General features: G+C 43.7%; 1 protein-coding gene across 2 annotated transcripts in view; it reads left to right on the forward strand.

Moving 5' to 3' along the window:
* The window catches only part of LOC117966242 (neurocan core protein-like), a 64346-nt gene that overhangs the window by 41617 nt on the left and 4793 nt on the right, over positions 1-17936 (forward strand). Inside the window, exons 9-11 of one of the 2 annotated variants that reach the window (XM_059014077.1) lie at positions 7619-7738; positions 12529-12642; positions 17410-17568. In XM_059014077.1, coding sequence (XP_058870060.1) covers positions 7619-7738; positions 12529-12642; positions 17410-17568 — 393 coding nt within the window. The remainder of the gene's footprint in view (positions 1-7618; positions 7739-12528; positions 12643-17409; positions 17569-17936) is intronic. The other variant, XM_059014078.1, reaches the window with a different exon arrangement.

Raw genomic sequence — 17936 nt, forward strand, 5'->3', positions numbered from 1 at the left:
CTTCCTATTCCCCTACCAGGCTGTTCTGTTCTGTCTAATCTCCCTGCTGCTCAGCGGCCCCATGTCTGCAAGCACGTTCTTCTCCGGCTGTCTTTCTCCGAGCTCATGGCTCTCTTATTTGGCTCACCCCTGCGCAGTGGCACAGCGTATAGCCTGCAGGCGAAAAGGAGAGTGGCAGGTCTGAAACCTGCTTTGGTCCCAGCACTGACAAAGCTGTAAAACATGAACTACTTGTGCGCAAGGAGAGACCTGAAAGGGTTTGCAATAGGAGTCAGCCTCTCCTTGGCTTGGAATTTTAGTTCGAAGCACCCTTAACACAGATGAATAAAAAATGCAGTAATTGCAAAATATTCACTCAGAATGATTCCCAGCATCAGTCATAAAAAATAAGTAATAAGTTATTGAAGTTACTTATTTCCGTTTCCATGGTAAATTTACACTGTGCAGTAACTTAGCAGCAGGAGCAAGAACTCCTAAACTACAGGGATGGAAATAAGACTCCAATTGCATAGCCGTTTCACCCATTCCAGGTTTTACTATGAGCTTGATTAGTCACAGTCTAGGTAACAAGCACAGGTGTGTCTTATTAATCTCATAGTAAAACCAGGAATGGCTCAAACTATAACAATTTTAATTCAATTCTTGAACAGGGTTTTTTTTTCCTGAAAAGTAGCACTTATCAAATACTTGCACTGATGGCTTCAATAATAATAATAACAATAATAATAATAATAATAATAATAACACAGTGCCATATATTAAAATGCCAGTAATTTGACAGATCTGCAAAGCTATTGTTCTGCTGTGTATTGTTTGTCAGTGTGCGAGTGCTCGCTGCTGCAACAGCATTACCAGCTTATCAAATCCTGAGCTGCCAGTTTGCTGGGTCTTCACTCTTGATTAGTCCCCTCCAGACTGCACTCTTCAGCCGACTCTTATTAATACTCATTGCAGTCGTTAACTCGTCCTGTTAATAAAATATCTTTTAGAAACCTTTTTTTTTTCTCAAGCTCTCAAAAAAAAAAAACGAGCCATGTTTTGTATATGGTTTAAAATGTACCTCGTGTTTAATCGCTGTTCCCTCGTGTGTCAGACCAGACTGTCGTCCTGTTAAGTGTTAAGTAGTTCTGACTTCGCCAGCACAGTGAATTAAAGAAAACCAGTCAAAGCTCTACTGGTATCAACAGCTTAGCTTTCCAGACTTGATTTCACTTAGACGCTGGTGTACATTTATCATCCACAACACTGTAGATTCATTTTCCTTGCAGCCGGTATTAGGACTTCACACTACCTTTGTTGCTCACGTGACTTTACCTGGGGTCAGTCAGGATCCTCACACCAGCTGCACAGGAATCTATGGTGCAGTCAATGACTGGTTAAATAGGGTAAGAGGCTTGCAAGAAAGTTGTTTGCTAACGAGAGACAAGAAAATGTTTTCTACCCTTTTAAAGTGCATAAATAATCCAATTCCATGAACTGTGCAATTAAAAGTCACAATGACTATTACACATTCACATATAGTAGTAGTATTATGACCACAAAAGAGGAAATGAAAATTTGTTTCAATGAAACAAGCACAATTCACCTTACAAACTATGGATTATCAGGCAGCTCCTAAACCTCAACTCGTGCATAAAGTTTCCATGCAATCCCTTTTACATTTCTACACTGAAGCAAGTGTCTGTTTAACCATTCACATTTATATAGCTTTTGCTCCTTTCAAAATACATGCTAATAATACAGTTCAAAATAAACTATTCTTGATATTACATTGCTGCATTAAAAATATTTCTGATAAAGGAAATGTTTTTTGAAAATAATTTAGTATTTTCTTCTTTTTTTTCTTTATTTAACTTAATGAAACTCAAACGGTTACATTTTTTCTTTTCTTTTGGTTTGTTTTTTTCTATTATATGCCACCTTCTTGGCCAGGTCTCCCTTGAAAAAATGAGATTTTAATCTCGACGGGACTTTCCTGGTTAAATAAAGGTTTTAAAAAAAGAAACGTGAGACCTCTGTAGCTAATGGTATTGCTAAACAAGTAAGATTTACTAAAAAAAAGTGAATTGTCAGTCCAGGATTTACAAAGACACAAGAGATTTTACACACAAGTCTTAGGGAGCAGCTGCACGGCATGGTAATCTACTATATCGAGCTGGAAGAGACACAAAAACAACATTTGTGGAGAGAGCAGTTTTGGAGCCAATGCGCCGGGCTGCACATTTATAAACAGGATAGGAGATGGTGTCCTGAATCACACTAAGGCTCAGGGATTTAATAAGACTCAAAGGAGCCCATTTTCCACACAGTATTTCTAGATTCTGTGCAAGCGCCAGGCAGCGATCTTAAGAAATCAGCCACTGCGACAAGCCTTGGTCATCTTGACTTCTCAGAAGCAGAGTGTCGCGTGGGCTTGCAGTAGCGGAAGGAGATAAATAAAACACCCACTGCTTCGCAGATAAGGATGTTTCAGACTTTCTTGGGAGCGTAATTAATTGGCCACACTGCACCTACAGTAGTCACACAATTGGTATCCTAACAGCACCAGATAGACTGTGCTTCTGTTTGCTTTATTTGCTCAGGATCTGTGTGGTCTTGCCGTTGCTGGCACTGATATAGTCTGATTATGGTTCTGCTAAGGTTTCATTCAGGGCAGCAGACTGGTTTTACATAACGGCATCGCAATGGTCATTTTAAAATTCGTGTGTAATGATAATCTTAGGGTAGATGCCCGTTCAAGCAAACAGGGCTATATATATATATTCTGAAAATTAAAAGAAAGCTTTGGCAAAACCCCTTCCAAGTGTCCTATTTCAATCAAGCAGGTCTGCCATGCTAGGGGGTAATTGCAGGGAGCCTCTCAAGTGTGCAAGCGAACCTCTGACCCTTGTCAATGAAAATCTATTACACGCCTCAGTAGTTCCTGGGACACAGAGAGAGGGCAGAGCTTTCCCATATGCAGTCTCCCGGAACTGTCATTTCCCAGAAAAATGACACACAAGCCACATTATAAGCGCTCTCATTTAGCGAGTCTATTTACCATACAGCACATGAATGGAGCGAGCATTCTCTAAACACAGGATGCAGATTGCTTTATCAAAACCCCTAGCCATTTCAAAACCAAACTGAAAATAAAATTACAGACAACAACATAACAATGCCCATGCTAAGCTTTCTCTTTAGAAGTCATGGTGTGCATGCTGTTTGAAAACAGACTCCGAGGAAATCTGTTATGCCTGCACATCCTAGGTCCGTTCAACCCACCAGTCGTGTGTTTATTTTACTGGTTGAAAGCGTGTCAGTTCATAGGGGATGCAGGTGGTTGGATAATGAAGGTGAATTGCACCATTCTAGGTGTGCATCACTATCTGCAGACAGATCATTCTTTAACATCGTGTATGATCAAATATCATGTTTAAAAATCGTTTGCAACATATAGGGTACAGCACAGGGTGCACAATTACATTATGCTGTTTGCTACAATCACTTTAAGGAGACCCTTAAAACTCGCTTGTAACATTAGCCGGATTAGAACCCAAGTCTTTTCAGATAGCACTTCCTTGGTCCTTTCCCTAACCCCTTCAACAAACCCTTTAGCCAGTCAGCGGTTTGCAGCTGTTGACAGACACGCTTTCAGTCAGGCATAAGGATAATCTTATGGTAGGTAAAGCAAACAGGGGCTTTACCATCTTCAGACTCAGCAACAGAGAATAAGGCATGGAAACTGAGAACTTTCTTTAACCTAACGTAGCACCAGATGTCACAATTTAAAATGAAAATGTTTGCTATAACATGTGTTTCTTTCAAAACTGCACGTTTGAGACCTATGCAGCTAATGGAAATGCGGAACAAGTATTAGGGAAAGATTTTGTTTGAACCCAAGTCTCCAGAGTAGACAGGGTGGTGCATTATTCCACTGCGCCACCTAGACTTTCAGGCAAAAAAAGGTAAGGCTGAGCGCTCCAGTGCCTGCGCATATCCCCATATCTGCATATCCATTCTCCGCAGCGCTAAGCTGCTGTGTTTCCAGTGAGAGGGTCTATTTTAAGAGCTGTGTAATTAATTATAAAGATATTGCATTAAGCTGCCCCCTCACTGTGTAAGCAGCTGGATGGAAAGAGCTTTTCCTCTCTGACTAGGAGTTTCTCTCTCAACCCCACGGCTCATTTTAAGATCTGAATGAACACAAGAGCTCCTGCCAGGCAATGCCAATCCCAGTGTTAATGCAATTCAGCCCTTTGAAACGGAGTTAAAGAACTGGCAAACCCATATGGACAAAAGAAAGATATTTTTAACAAAGTTACAGGACCGTGTACAGCAGGGCAGTGCACACTCAAATAAAGTCGTCTACTCCAAAGTGTCATTGACAAAAGAGAAAAGCATGCATTCATCTTCCAAAACCTGAAATATACCAGTATGCATGTGTTGTCACAGGGCCCTATTCACAACCAAGACAAGGGTCTATAAGATGGGAGATTTGTCAGTCAAAAATGATATTTACTCTGGTTGTTTCACCTTTAATCGAGCTACCATATTTGCAGAAATTGTCTATTGCCACATTCTTATTTTTCCCCTTGTGTGTCGAATCCTGTGTTGGCCGACGTGCAATTAGACTCTTTATAAGTAATTTATTCCTACATTGAATAATTTGTTTTTTATGTGAGCTCCATTTATTGCATCTCATACCGCTAAGCAACATGCTGCAAGCTTTGCAAATGAAAGACATGACCTCCCCTGCTGCAGGTAATAGCAGGGGCGTACCTGCTTTGTTCGCATGGTGACAGAGTGACAGAGGGGATCAAGGAGGGAGATAGCTGTCGCACCTGCAGCTGAAACATTACGAGGATGTAAACAAACTGGAGAGTCAACCAATCAGGTCGCAAACAGTTCCCCTGGAATCTTCTTTTAGCAAAACTGAACACAAAGGTGTAAAAATGCTGCGTCATATAGAAACCCATAGTGTGCACGTACAAATGTTTTATCATTTGTATATATATATATATATATATATGTTTTTATTACACTTAAAAGCAAGCGCTGGCAGATGGCGGAGAGCTCTGACTAACAAGTCGTGACTAATTATGTGAAAATTAAATAAAGTTCTTATACCTTGGAAAGACTGATGGCTTCTGAATTACCTCTCCCTTTAATGTTTATATTAAACAGGAGCCTTTTTATGCATCATGAAGCAATGTTTTTTATTGCATTCTACAGAAAGGGGGGGGGTGGAGCATGTGGGGGTTTTTTTGGTATTATTATTCCGACAGGTCCTGCACATAGATTTAAAAGCATTGGGCTTGACTGGCATTTACACACACTCTCAAACTAGAGACTTGAGTAGCTGACAAGACTTAATATATTCTGGATCATAAGAGGGAGGCATTAAAAACCCATCAGCTTTTACGTAGTGTTTTGAAAAGCTAACTCAAATTTCCTAAACTCGCTTCCACCCCCACACCCCCCTTTCCCTCTATTGTAGTCTCGTCTGCTGCGTGACAGCTCTCTGATTTTCTGTTCTGGGTGAAGAGCTGTCAGTTTGGGACAGGATTCAGGAGAGTGTCAGACGCATAATCACAGAGGTAATTTCAGCTCTTTACACACAGCTGGGTGAATGGAAGCCTGAAGTCATGAGTATATTCTAACACCCCTACCTCTACCCAGACACTTACTGTACCATCGGAGAGATGAGGGACACACACTCACTCACATGCACTCACACATGTAGAATTTATGTGGACTTTTTTACCCATAGAGTGCAGGTGAACCATCCTCTACACCAGAGGGGCGCCACGATGATGCAAGCAAACATTACAGGGGCAGGTTTTCCTGTACAGACTTTTTTGCCCAGTAAGCACATTAGATATTTGGAAACACGCTGTCTTCTCGACTTATCAATAACCAGCCATAAGACGCGCTTGCAGTAACATCTCAATATCCATAAAGCTTTTCCGACTGACATAATAAAATAAGCCAGCTGATAATAAAAAGATAATTGAAATATATATATAAAACATACAGTATATGGTATATGTTATTTTATGAATCACCCGTTATACTGACACATGTTCAATAAATGATTTATAGTGGCCTGAAACCATGAATTAAAGTGACGGCAGTCTTTGTCTTGAAGGTTATTATAATGTGCCCGACTCACCGCCCGGGTCATTAAATCAAGGTATTGTAACGGCAGCCTGGAATGAAGATTAATGTCTTCGACCAGACGAGGGCAGAGAGTCCCTAATGTTATTACACAAGGGGAGAGGAGGAAACCACAGCAGCCTCCTGTGCTGCTTAGTGCCAGTGCTTTTAAGCACAATGAAATACAGTGCGGTTTAGTGTCCTCGTTGTCCTTATGTGCTGATCACGTCTGTCCACCCATCCGTCCATCCGTCCATCACACTACAGCAGGGGTGGCCAAAGCTGGCCTTTCCAGTCCTGGTCTGTGTTCCAATCCTGTTCTAAATTGTTTAATTGAACCAATTAAGCCTCCTGCCAGACCTTGAAGTACTTCATTATACCTGTTAATCCATTAAGTACCAAATGCATTTTCCGTTGAAAGAAATCAGAACAGGCTGTATTTATGTCGTTTGATACGTTACATTTAGACTTTTTTTTTTGGCGGTTGACAAAATCTGAGTAAGTTATCATAACAATATATTTACAGAGAAAATTTAAATAACAGGTAGATGCCAGTTAAAAATGCTCCAAAAAATGACATTGTCTTCACATGAGGACAATGGCACTTAATGGGTTAACCCTGGGCTGGAATGGCCCGTAATTGGACACCCTTGTCCTCCATAGTGAACACAATAACTGTCTTGATTTTGCAGCAATCTTCAGTTGGCTATCAGCCGAAAATTAAAATGTATACACAGTGTTTTAACCTTTCAGGTACTGTACCATTATTACAGGATTATGAGTGTTGTTCAGTGTAGTTATACTGAGCATTTCGTATTAGAACACATGGGTCTGCCATCATTGGTAATTGTGTAAAGAAATGTTCTTTTTACAGTGCAACATTCTCCATGCTTGAAGTTGCAGTGACTGCACTGTGCCTGTGATCTAAATTGGTATTGCTGCTTTAATTTCGATTTTAAACAAACGGTTTGATATTTCAGGGATAAGTAATCCTTTGGCCAGAGGTGATGACAGCATTAAATGGAACTGTTCATCTTGTTCTGTCAAAGGACCATTTACTCGTGTATCATTAGTACTGGTTATCCAGGGCTGTTGGACAGTTCAATATTGACCAAGGTCACATGTATAGGACTGCTGAAGAGACATGTGCAGGACTGATCAGCATTTTGTTTCCAGGGATCCCCATTAATGAGGGCCACTGCATTGGAAATTGAGCCTGAGTTGATCGTGACTCTAGGATCAACATTGCTGCTTTTCTGGGATCTTTCATGGTCCCAGAGTAGCGAGCACCTTATACTGTTTTCAAACTTGAGTGAAAATGTATCCAGGAGTTGAATCTGGAACAAAACAGGTTGCGGGTCTTGCTTCAACACACTATCAACACCGCTCTTAAGCGTATTGGAAAAAGTCTATTAGAACAATTTCTGCCTCGACCGCCTCTATTGACTCTGCTTGTGTGTGCTTCCTTCCTCCCCCTCAGCAGCTGAGGCAGACCCCTGCGAGACCAACCCCTGCCTGCATGGAGGGAGCTGCCTGTCCAACGGGAGCGTGTACAGCTGTGACTGCCTGCCAGGCTACTCCGGGGAGAACTGCGAGATCGGTGAGGGACTAGCTGTGAGGGAGTCGGGGTGTGGGCTGGTCTCGGGGTGGAGGGTTAGGGGTTAATGGACTGGAGGATGGGGGCGGACTGGGGGGTAAGGGGTGAGGGGTGGAGGGTTAGGGGTTAATGGACTGGAGGTTGGGTGTGGACTGGGGGGTAAGGGGTGAGGGGTGTAGGTTTAGGGGTTAATGGACTGGAGGTTGGGGGTAGACGGGGTAAGGGGTGAGGGGTGGAGGGTTAGGGGTTAATGGGCTTGAGGTTGGGGGTGGACTGGGGGGTAAGGGGTGAGGAACTGGGGGGTGAGGACCAATAGGGTGAGCAGTGAGGGGGATTTATGGTGGAGAGACTGGTTAATTTATACAGTAGTGCAAAATGATTTTCTTGTAATATTGGAAAACAAAACAAAACAAAAAAGCATGTTCATGTTGTTGTTGTTATTTTTTATTATTATTATTACCCCACGAAGCTTTCCAGTGTTTTAATGCTATTTTCTCAAGAGCCGAGGGAAGCTTATCAAAAGCATTCTTATTAATGTGATGTTTTGGGCAAAATAGGTGTTTTAAAATCCCTCGGAGGCAGGGCTCTGAAGAGATGTGTTTGCAATTACGCCTGAGGAGTTACCTGAAGTAGTGGTCTGCTTCTTTAAACTGTAGGTATCGAGGTACATTTTAAAACCCAGTGCTAATTAAGGGCCAGGCTCACATGTGTTCTAGTTCTAGAACCAGAATTGCTAGCTGGAGTTCAAGAACCAGAATCTCTAGCTGGAGTTCTAGAACTAGAATCGTGAAAGTACTGCCCAGCTCTTTAGCCAGCTTACAAGTTTCCTCTTATAAAAGTTTACCCCTGTAATTTTGCACGATAAATGTACAGTTTTCCCATGCTTTACCCATTGTTATACTGTGCACTTTCCATACTTTGCCATTCCTCTCTGGGCTTTACAATGCTTACCAATGCTCTACCATTTATTCAGTATGCTTTATTACATTTTGCTTTGCTTTTGTAAGGGAAACTTTTAGAAGGGTCCAGCCATTGACATATAATAAATATCCAGGCTGTCAAAGATTAAACATTGAAACTTCATAGTAAAATGGAAAAAAAGGTTAGCGTCACTAAGCATGCTAATTATCACCACATTGAAATGTCCCGGATTCCAGATTATAAAGGGAGTCAATGGGGACAAGGTCCTGGAGAGATCTCTTTTGTTATCGACACACTCCAGTAAATATCACCCAGATTGATGAGTCACACCACTGATTTCCATCCTACTGAGAAATGTGTGAGGAAAACTAAAGAATAACATCAGGGTTAAAGGTAAGCAAGCTGCTGGACCTGTTCTCAATATAAAAGTCCAGAAGCACAGCACACAACTCTGCATTGGGGATAATTACAGCTTTTAATCTTTCAGCCTTATTAAATATCAAAGCCTGAAAAAGGCATTGGTGCAGTGCAGGAGACAGCATACGGGCAGGGCAGAAAGAGCGATCAGTAAAGTGTAGACCAGATGCCTCTTGATTTTTCCCAGTGTTGAATCCATTTACAGCTTAGTTATCTCTTTGCTTTGGCTGTTTGCTCAGCGCAGTGACAAGCTGTTCTCCTTGTGTAGAGCAGAATTTCATTTCCAGGGGCGTCCCTGTGAGAGCTTGGCTCGGAGCCTGGAATTCACACCTGCCTGCAGGGATCAGAAGGTCTCAGTCCGTCTCAAACCTGTGCATGTTCTTACTATCCATAATAACATCATTGCTGGCCCCCCTGCTATTGTTCAAAGAATCTTTTCTACTAGTTTGGTAGCTTTGTCTTTGAAATGCCTGCATAACCTGAAAGCAAAATCTTCAGCATTCGGCACAGTCACTGTGTTCCAGTTGAATGCCCCTCCAGTTAAACTGCCCTTGATTTTTTTCTACAGGCATTTCTCAGTGTAATGAGATAGAATGAGAATCCGGAGTGTTGGCAGCACAATGCAGGAGTCAGGTTCTTCCTGTGTTCTAGTTCTAGAACCAGTATAACTAACCTGGGTTTGAAACACCTCAGTTAGAAAGACAGAGGGGGCTCGTGGCACTGCGCGATCATTTGCAGGGCTGGGTTCGAACCTGGCTTAGGTCACAATCTCTAATTAGGGCTGAATCACTTGGATCCTCTTAGACCCAACTTTTGAGAACAATCCTACTAGGAACCGGATGAGCTTAGATGAGCCGAATGGCCTCCTTTCGTTCGTACATGTTCTTATGTTCTTATGTTCAAGCGTTGTCTTGTGCAGCGCTGTCTGTTGCAGCTGTGTGAAGTGATTACTGTTGGAATAGCAGAGACCCTACACACAATGCATTATAGATCATTGAAATGTAAATTGTACTGCTACTAATTAACATACATTTAACTTTTGAATTGTGTCATCATTTCAATGCACAGGATGACATCTGTTGTAAGATGTAAGATGTACTAGGATTTTGACATGTCCTTAAGTTGATTTCTGATACATGATTCATAATACAGAACAACCATGCAATTCTCCAAGGCTGGCTATAGCATGGCCCTGCAGCTTTTGTGAGAACTAAATTCACAACAAAATACGTTCATTAAACCAAACCTTTGTGTGTTACAAAACACAGCCGCAAAGATTTTTTAATAAGGCTTTTGTTCAGCTTTCAGCTTAATTGTCGTACAAAATAAAGAAAAGGAAATGTTTTGTTCGGCTCAGGGGGAGGGAGGGAGGGAGGGAGGGAGGGAGGGAGGGAGGGCAGGAAGGGTAGGGGGAATCAATTTAGCTCATTTTAGATAATGAAGAAATGATTCTGTCTTGGTTTCAGGGCTCCCTGTGGAGTGCACTGATAACTCACTGGAGCAAAATAAACAGAATAACTCATCACTGACTGCCTGCCACACTGCAGCTCAGCGCTGTAACCACTGAGCTACTCAAACCCATTGCCTTCCACACTGCAGCCCAGCACTCTACCCAATGAGCTACTCAAACCCACTGCCTTCCACACTGCAGCCCAGCACTGTGACCACTGAGCTACTCAAACCCATTGCCTTCCACACTGCAGCCCAGCACTCTACCCACTAAGCTACTCAAACCCATTGCCTTCCACACTGCAGCTCAGCGCTGTAACCACTGAGCTACTCAAACCCATTGCCTTCCACACTGCAGCCCAGCACTCTACCCACTGAGCTACTCAAACCCACTGCCTTCCACACTGCAGCCCAGTGCTGTGACCACTGAGCTACTCAAACCCACTGCCTTCCACACTGCAGCCCAGTGCTGTGACCACTGAGCTACTCAAACCCACTGCCTTCCACACTGCAGCCCAGCGCTGTGACCACTGAGCTACTCAAACCCACCGCCTTCCACATTGCAACGCAGCGTTTCTCTAAATGAATGCTTCGCGATCCACAGCGTGGTGCGTGTGGCTTCTCTGTGATCTTGTGAGTTTATTCACGGATGTCTGATCAGACAGATATGCCTGCAATTAGGAAATGAAGCCGCCTGGATGCCTCTAATTAACACCCTCACTGTCTGTCTGTCTCTCTCTCTCTCTCTCCCTCGCTGCACAATTTCAATAGCTGGTGTTGAGTCGTGACCACGCTGTTTGTTTCAATTTGCTCAGAGCATAATAAGGTTCATGGAAGTTGCGCTGCATTGCAGCATAAGGCAGAATAACATGTGTGTGCATATACATCTTCTAGGGCTTTACAGTTACATATACCTACATTATACCTATAGTCCCAGGTCTATAGGGGTTGTACAAAATACCTTCAAGGAATCATACGCAAAGTCACCAGAATGGCCCATAGTTATTGTGCAACTCCAGTAATGTGTGCAGTCTTGAACAGAGAAGCACCTGCCTATCAAGCATCCACTAGCAAAGTCAGGTCTGCTGTCTGGGTCATCATGACTGAAATTGTCTGATAGCAGGGAGATGCAGCTTTCATGTATTACAGAATACATGTGATTCTGTGGCAGGTTAATGTGAGGGACAGCCAATTGAAATGAAAGTGTGCGCTATACACTCCAAGTGTTTTTTTTTAAAAATTTTTATCTCCAGTAAATGCAAGTGATTCAGAGTTTCAGTCCCTGCAGATCACTGGAAGCTGCTCATTCTGTGCCAGAGCTCAGAGAGTGGCCCAGCCTGACAGCACAGTCACAGGGGAGCCAGCCCCTACTGTCAGCCTCCTATTCCATGTGATGAGGCTGGGGGAGAGCCTTCACTGTGAAAAACGAGCCCAGCTATTCTCTGAGCTTCTCTGGGAATGGCTTAGAGAAAATAGGATGACAGCACAATAAAACAGGGAAGCATGTGACTGGGAACTGAGCGCATATATATTTATAAACTGAAGCTTTACCCTCCCATTTCCAAGCCTACTATCTCTCTGCGGCCCAGCTCTTTAACCACTGAGCTACTTAAGCCTGCTACCTTCTACACTGCAGCCCAGCACTCCCACAACTGAGCTACTCAAACCCACTACCTTCCACTCTGCAGCCCAGCACTCCTACAACTGAGCTACTCAAACCCACTACCTTCCACTCTGCAGCCCAGCACTCCCACAACTGAGCTACTCAAACCCACTACCTTCCACTCTGCATCCCTAACAACTGAGCTACTCAAATGAAAAGATATGACAAGTTTAATTACATTTTTTTATAGCATTCCCTTAAAGGGTCATCGTTTACTCAAACAAAAGAGCATTTTTTAAACACATCTTAATAAGGGGAAGAGGAAACCCAGCTACCTCTGTCTCCGCTACACTCTGAGAAACCCGTTGTGTGCCTGATAGCCCGTCTCTCTGCTCTCTTCCAGACATTGACGACTGCCAGTCCAACCCCTGTGAGAACGGAGGCACCTGCATCGATGAGATCAACGCCTTCATCTGCCTGTGTCTGTCCAGCTACGGAGGGGCGACCTGCGACAAGGGTGAGGCCCGAACCACAGTTCCCATTTCAGCTCCCATTATTTTATTTTTATTCTTGTCCCTTTACTTTTTTAATGATGCTCGCATTCTTTCAGTTTGCATCAGAAGTAGATTTTTGGAGCAATACAAGTCTTTACAGTACAGAAACGTATTCCATTCCTATAGTAACTGAATGGATTACTGACTATGTCATAATAGCACTAGCGACGAGGACAGTAACTGGAGTAGCAGCTAAGTTCCAGTAATATAATGTACCACATCAGGGATTTACAGTGAGCTGTAGAGGGAAGACATGAACATTCTGCCAGGTTACACATCACATGGTGGCCCTCGGTTGAGTAGTTTAGTTTCCCAGGTTTTTCTGTCCTTGACATGCTGCTGTTTCTCAAAAAATGACTCTCAGGATTATACACGTTTGGTTCAAGGCATGCATGAAATCCTCTCTTATCCTTTGTGTCACCCTTCAAATCCTTCAAAAAGTGAGTCAGTGTTTCACTTGAGGAGGGTAGTGAAGGGTTAACCAGTAACCAGAGGGCTGCTGCTGTCTGTGCAGATGTGTGTGTTTATGTGTGTGTGCGTGTGTGTGCATGTGCGTGTGTGTGAGTCTATGGAGGGTCGGAGATGCAAAGCTCTATTGATTTACACCAGGAGCGTGCCTGGTGCAGATACAGTAAATAAAACCCCAGAGCTTTCTCACTTAAAAGAGAAAACCCAGACCTCAGCACCATATTATATCTCAGGGGCCTCAATTTAACACGTCTACCAAAGGCAAAAGCAGAGATTGCTGTTGTTCTTATTTTTTTACAGTCAGTGGCACGCTTGATTGACACTTAAAATTCTATCTATCTATCTATCTATCTATCTATCTATCTATCTATCTATCTATCTATCTATCTGTCTGTCTGTCTGTCAATCTGTCTGTCTGTCTGTCAATCTGTCTGTCTATGTGTGTCAGTAAGGATCTGCGAACACCTTTTTAATATACTGTAAACATCTCCGAAAAGCCCTGAATTGCTTGGATTGGTGTATATTTTAAAAGCACAATTCTGTGAATGTTTGTTTTTTTTGGTTTTTTAATGTCTTCCGCTGGTGTTTACATTAATTTAGAAAACAACAGGCAAACCAAAACAGAACACATGTCTGCCGCAACCCCGCGGACCGAATCCATGCAGATTTAATTCAAACACAATTATTGCACTTATTGCATAAATGAACAGAGTGCGCTTTGTAATGCGTTGCGATTATCTCATTAGAACAAGCTTATTAGAAGAAAACGTTTCAAATGAATAAACCCTGAAGCATTGTCAGTGAGCCAGATGCAAATACAGCTCAGCCAGTTTCCCAGGGCAGGGAAGCATCTATTCAGCTACGTGAAAGGTGTTCTCGAATAATCGTGGAAAATCCCTAAGCAAGCTTGTCCTGTGATTTATTTAAGCCCTAATGTGGCTTACAAAGCTGACAGCTTATCAATAAAGAGAAAAAGGTATCTCAAATGTAACAGAGTGCTGGAACTGCAGATACTGTGCAATCAATTATGGTTATTAGTCCAGCTGTTACTGGACTGTTACAGCACATGAACTGCACTTAGCGTTCACACACGATTAGACCTTGGTCACAATGCTCTGTTTCTTTGCATTGCTGCACATTTCTTCGCATTGCGTTCCATTGCATTGCTGTGTAAAAAGTTGCAGCTAGGGAGGGCACAGTTATGAGTTTGCTGTATGACCAGCAATGGCAACACAAATATTGCACAGTGCTGGTCCTGATGCATACTGGTATCCACACGGATCTGCAGTGGAATTATACTGTGTGTTGATTCATAACACGGTGATGCAATTTTTATGTTAATAGGCAGATACTATGAAGATGTTCGTCCAGAGCTATAAAACACTCAACAGTGCTTAGAAATACTAACAGACATAAATTCATAAATTCAGTGCCAAAAGTGTTGTGCGGTGTCTTCAATGAAATTAACAATCTAAGAATAATTAAGAGCCTTTGAGCTAAATTCCAGAGTTCTAAATTCCAGAGTTCTGTATTCCAGAGTTCTAAATTCTCTGGAATTTGCTTTCGGAAAAAATGTCATACAGCAAAGAGCTTTGTCAGTTTCTCCCAGAGGGACTGAGACAGTGAGAGAGAGGATTCAGTCTGGGAGTCCCCTAGCCTGTTCCCTGGGGGGTGGAGCAGCCTGAGTGAGAGAGAGAGCGCAGGCCAGGCAGGTACAAGGCAGTACACTTCCACAGTCCTTTCCAAGTGCTGCTAATTGAGCCCGTCTGGCCCGTCCCGTCCTCTCACCCCCCTGTCGAGGCTGAGCTCCGAGCCAGGGGGCTGCCCTGCCCCGGAGAGGGAACGGAGCGCTCCCCTCAGACCCCCTGAGTGGGATCCCGGTGGAAGATCTGTAATTGGCTCTTTATTATCCGAGGATTGTATAATTGATTAGTTTTTGGCAAGACAGGAAATAACAAAGGGACTCGTCCTGTCGGCTTGAGTTAAGATTAATAAGACCCACTCGTCTTAATCAGAGTTCATGCAAAGGCGAAGCTGCTTCGGTTTCTAATGGCTTTTAGAGAGAGCTGTGCCTGTCTCTCTCCCTCTTCTGTACCTCTCCCCCACCCCCTGGCTGTCTCTCCCTCCTCCTCCCTCTTCTCTACCTCTCCCCCACCCCCTGGCTGTCTCTCCCTCCCCCTCCCTCTTCTGTACCTCTCCCCCACCCTCTGGCTGTCTCTCCCTCCTCCTCCCTCTTCTCTACCTCTCCCCCACCCCCTGGCTGTCTCTCCCTCCCCCTCCCTCTTCTGTACCTCTCCCCACCCCCTGGCTGTCTCTCCCTCCTCCTCCCTCTTCTCTACCCCCTCTCCCCCTTTCTCTCTCTCCTCTACAACATATAGAGCAATGCTAAAAACAACTTCAATCATTAGTTGTTGCAACTGACTGTGAATAAGTCCCCTGATACTACCCTTGACACGTATTCGATTCATTATTTGCACAGATTTTCTTTTTAATAAACACTGTAATTCCAATAAAATGGTATATTAAATTAAAAAAAACTTAAATAAAGGGCCTGATACTGTACTGCAAGCTGGAGAGGATTTTGTTTTTTGTCAGCTAGCGAAGAGCAGTCAAGTCACGCTTCAGGGCTGACATTTCCACAAGGCAACGCAAGCCTATAAAAACTCATAGAGTAGCATGAGCGTCTCATTGTGTTCTCAGACCTGCTGTACTCTGTCTCTAAAGCCTGTGACTGTCACTCTGTGATTGCAGTCAATCTCGCTGCAGCTAGACCCCCGCGCTGTCAGAGGAATAGACTTGGAGAGCGTGAGTGTCCTCTCCGGGTTTGTAGACAGGCCACCACTTATTACAGATTCTTCTTTATTTATATATTTATTTATTTGACAGGGACAACGTACAATTTTGAGGCTCAGCGTGGGCAGTAGTGCTGATGCTATCCTGCAATGGGATCTTAATGCAGGAAGGGAGGCGGGGGGGGGGGGGGGGGGGGGAGGGAGGGGGTGGAGGTAAAGCACCACTGCCCCTTCCCCAGGCACATGTCGCTGAATGCCATTTACTGTGTGACATTCTCTTCTGATCTGTGAAGTAAATGAAAGCACACAGACACACTCCCGCTGGCCTGTACACACATAATCATGGCTCTGGAAGCCAAACACTGAGGCGCACACACACACACTGACGCTTACACGATCACACCTGCTCGCACATTCACACTCCCACTCACAGTCCCACACTCCTCAACGCCGCGCCTTAATGAATATTGCAAACCGCACTGTGGATCTGAACATTGCTTGTCAGCAGTGCTGTCCCCGGTGAGAGATTCTCCTCACCTCCTCTCCTGCATTCATCTGCATATTAAGTAGGGCTGAGCCGTCCTACCAATTTGCTGGTGTCGCCTTCAATTTGTTAGCAGCTCCGGTGTGTGTGGATACTGCTGGCTGCAGCCCAGAGAGAGGGGTTGGGGGCTGGGGGCTGGGGGCTGAGCTAATAGAGTCTCCAGCGGACTAATAAACTCATCTCACTCAGTTACCGAAGCATATTGTGGTGCACCATGATAAAAATGTAGTAAAGCATAGTGAAACATGGTTTAACAAAGCTATTGGGTAGTTTAACCTTGACGAAAAAAAAACAGCATCAGCTGCAAAAAAAAAAAACCCCATAGATCAGCAATGTGGTTGTGAGGCAGTATAACATTCAGATGGCAAGACAAGAGTTTGAGCAGTGGGTTAGTGGAATTGCTTCTGTGGCAATCCCCCCCAGCTGAAAGGTCAATTATAGGAATTCAAGCAGACATTTCGGCTAGTGCCTTATCATTTCTTATAGGGTTTTAAAGAGAATTCGTTTTTTGAAAATTTTGCAACAATGGAGAATGTCAGAAAAGTGGGCGGAGCTTTGATTTAACCTCTGCTCTTTATCTCTGTATTAATCCAGCTGGTGTCCCCGGTGATCCACTTATTAATATTACTACATACAATGACAATACAGTGACTGCAGAAAGTCAGGGGCCAGTTGCACAAAACACTTTCAGTTAAATCTCCCCTTAGTTTTCCCCTTAAGCGTTCCCTAAGCTTAAAGCTGTTGCTGAAAGCATCTTAACACGTTTAAGAGTAATCTAAGTGTATCCTCAAGTGCTTAAATGAATACTTCAGGTGTTTTATGCAACCAGCCACGGGTGTGTACATCTCAGGGTGGCGCTTGATCATTAAAATAAGGGTCCCGATGGCCGTGGGTGATGCTGTCCCTCTTTCTCCTCTCGGTCTCAGACACAGAGGGCTGCGATCACGGCTGGAGGAAGTTCCACGGGCACTGCTACCGATACTTCTCACACCGACACACCTGGGAGGACGCTGAGAAGGACTGCCGGGAGCACAGCGCTCACCTGGCTAGTGTCCACTCCCCCGAGGAGCAGAGCTTCATCAACGGTACGAGGGTGCAGCCCAGCAGAGCCACGCTGCGGCTGCTGCAATGCAATTTAGGGATGGAGGCATCCATAGAGTTTTGTCTGTTTTCCAATCCGACTGTGATGAAACTTGGTAAGGGCGTTCATTAGCACACGTTGACCATGGGGGGGTTTGGTATGAGGAAGGTCTGTTTTCAGGCACGTATGCATGTCTTCCATTTCTAGATGTATGTACAGTTGGTCCAGTTTTTTATGATTCTGATATGCCTCTACAGCCGTGACATTTTTATTTGCTATCAATATTTAAACTAGATTAAATCAATCCAGTGTGGCACAGCAGTAAAGGTCATATAAGCATGCGATTTGATAGGGCGCCAGTAGTGATATGAA

Source organism: Acipenser ruthenus, chromosome 47, assembly GCF_902713425.1.
Source record: "Acipenser ruthenus chromosome 47, fAciRut3.2 maternal haplotype, whole genome shotgun sequence".
NCBI lineage: Eukaryota > Metazoa > Chordata > Actinopteri > Acipenseriformes > Acipenseridae > Acipenser > Acipenser ruthenus.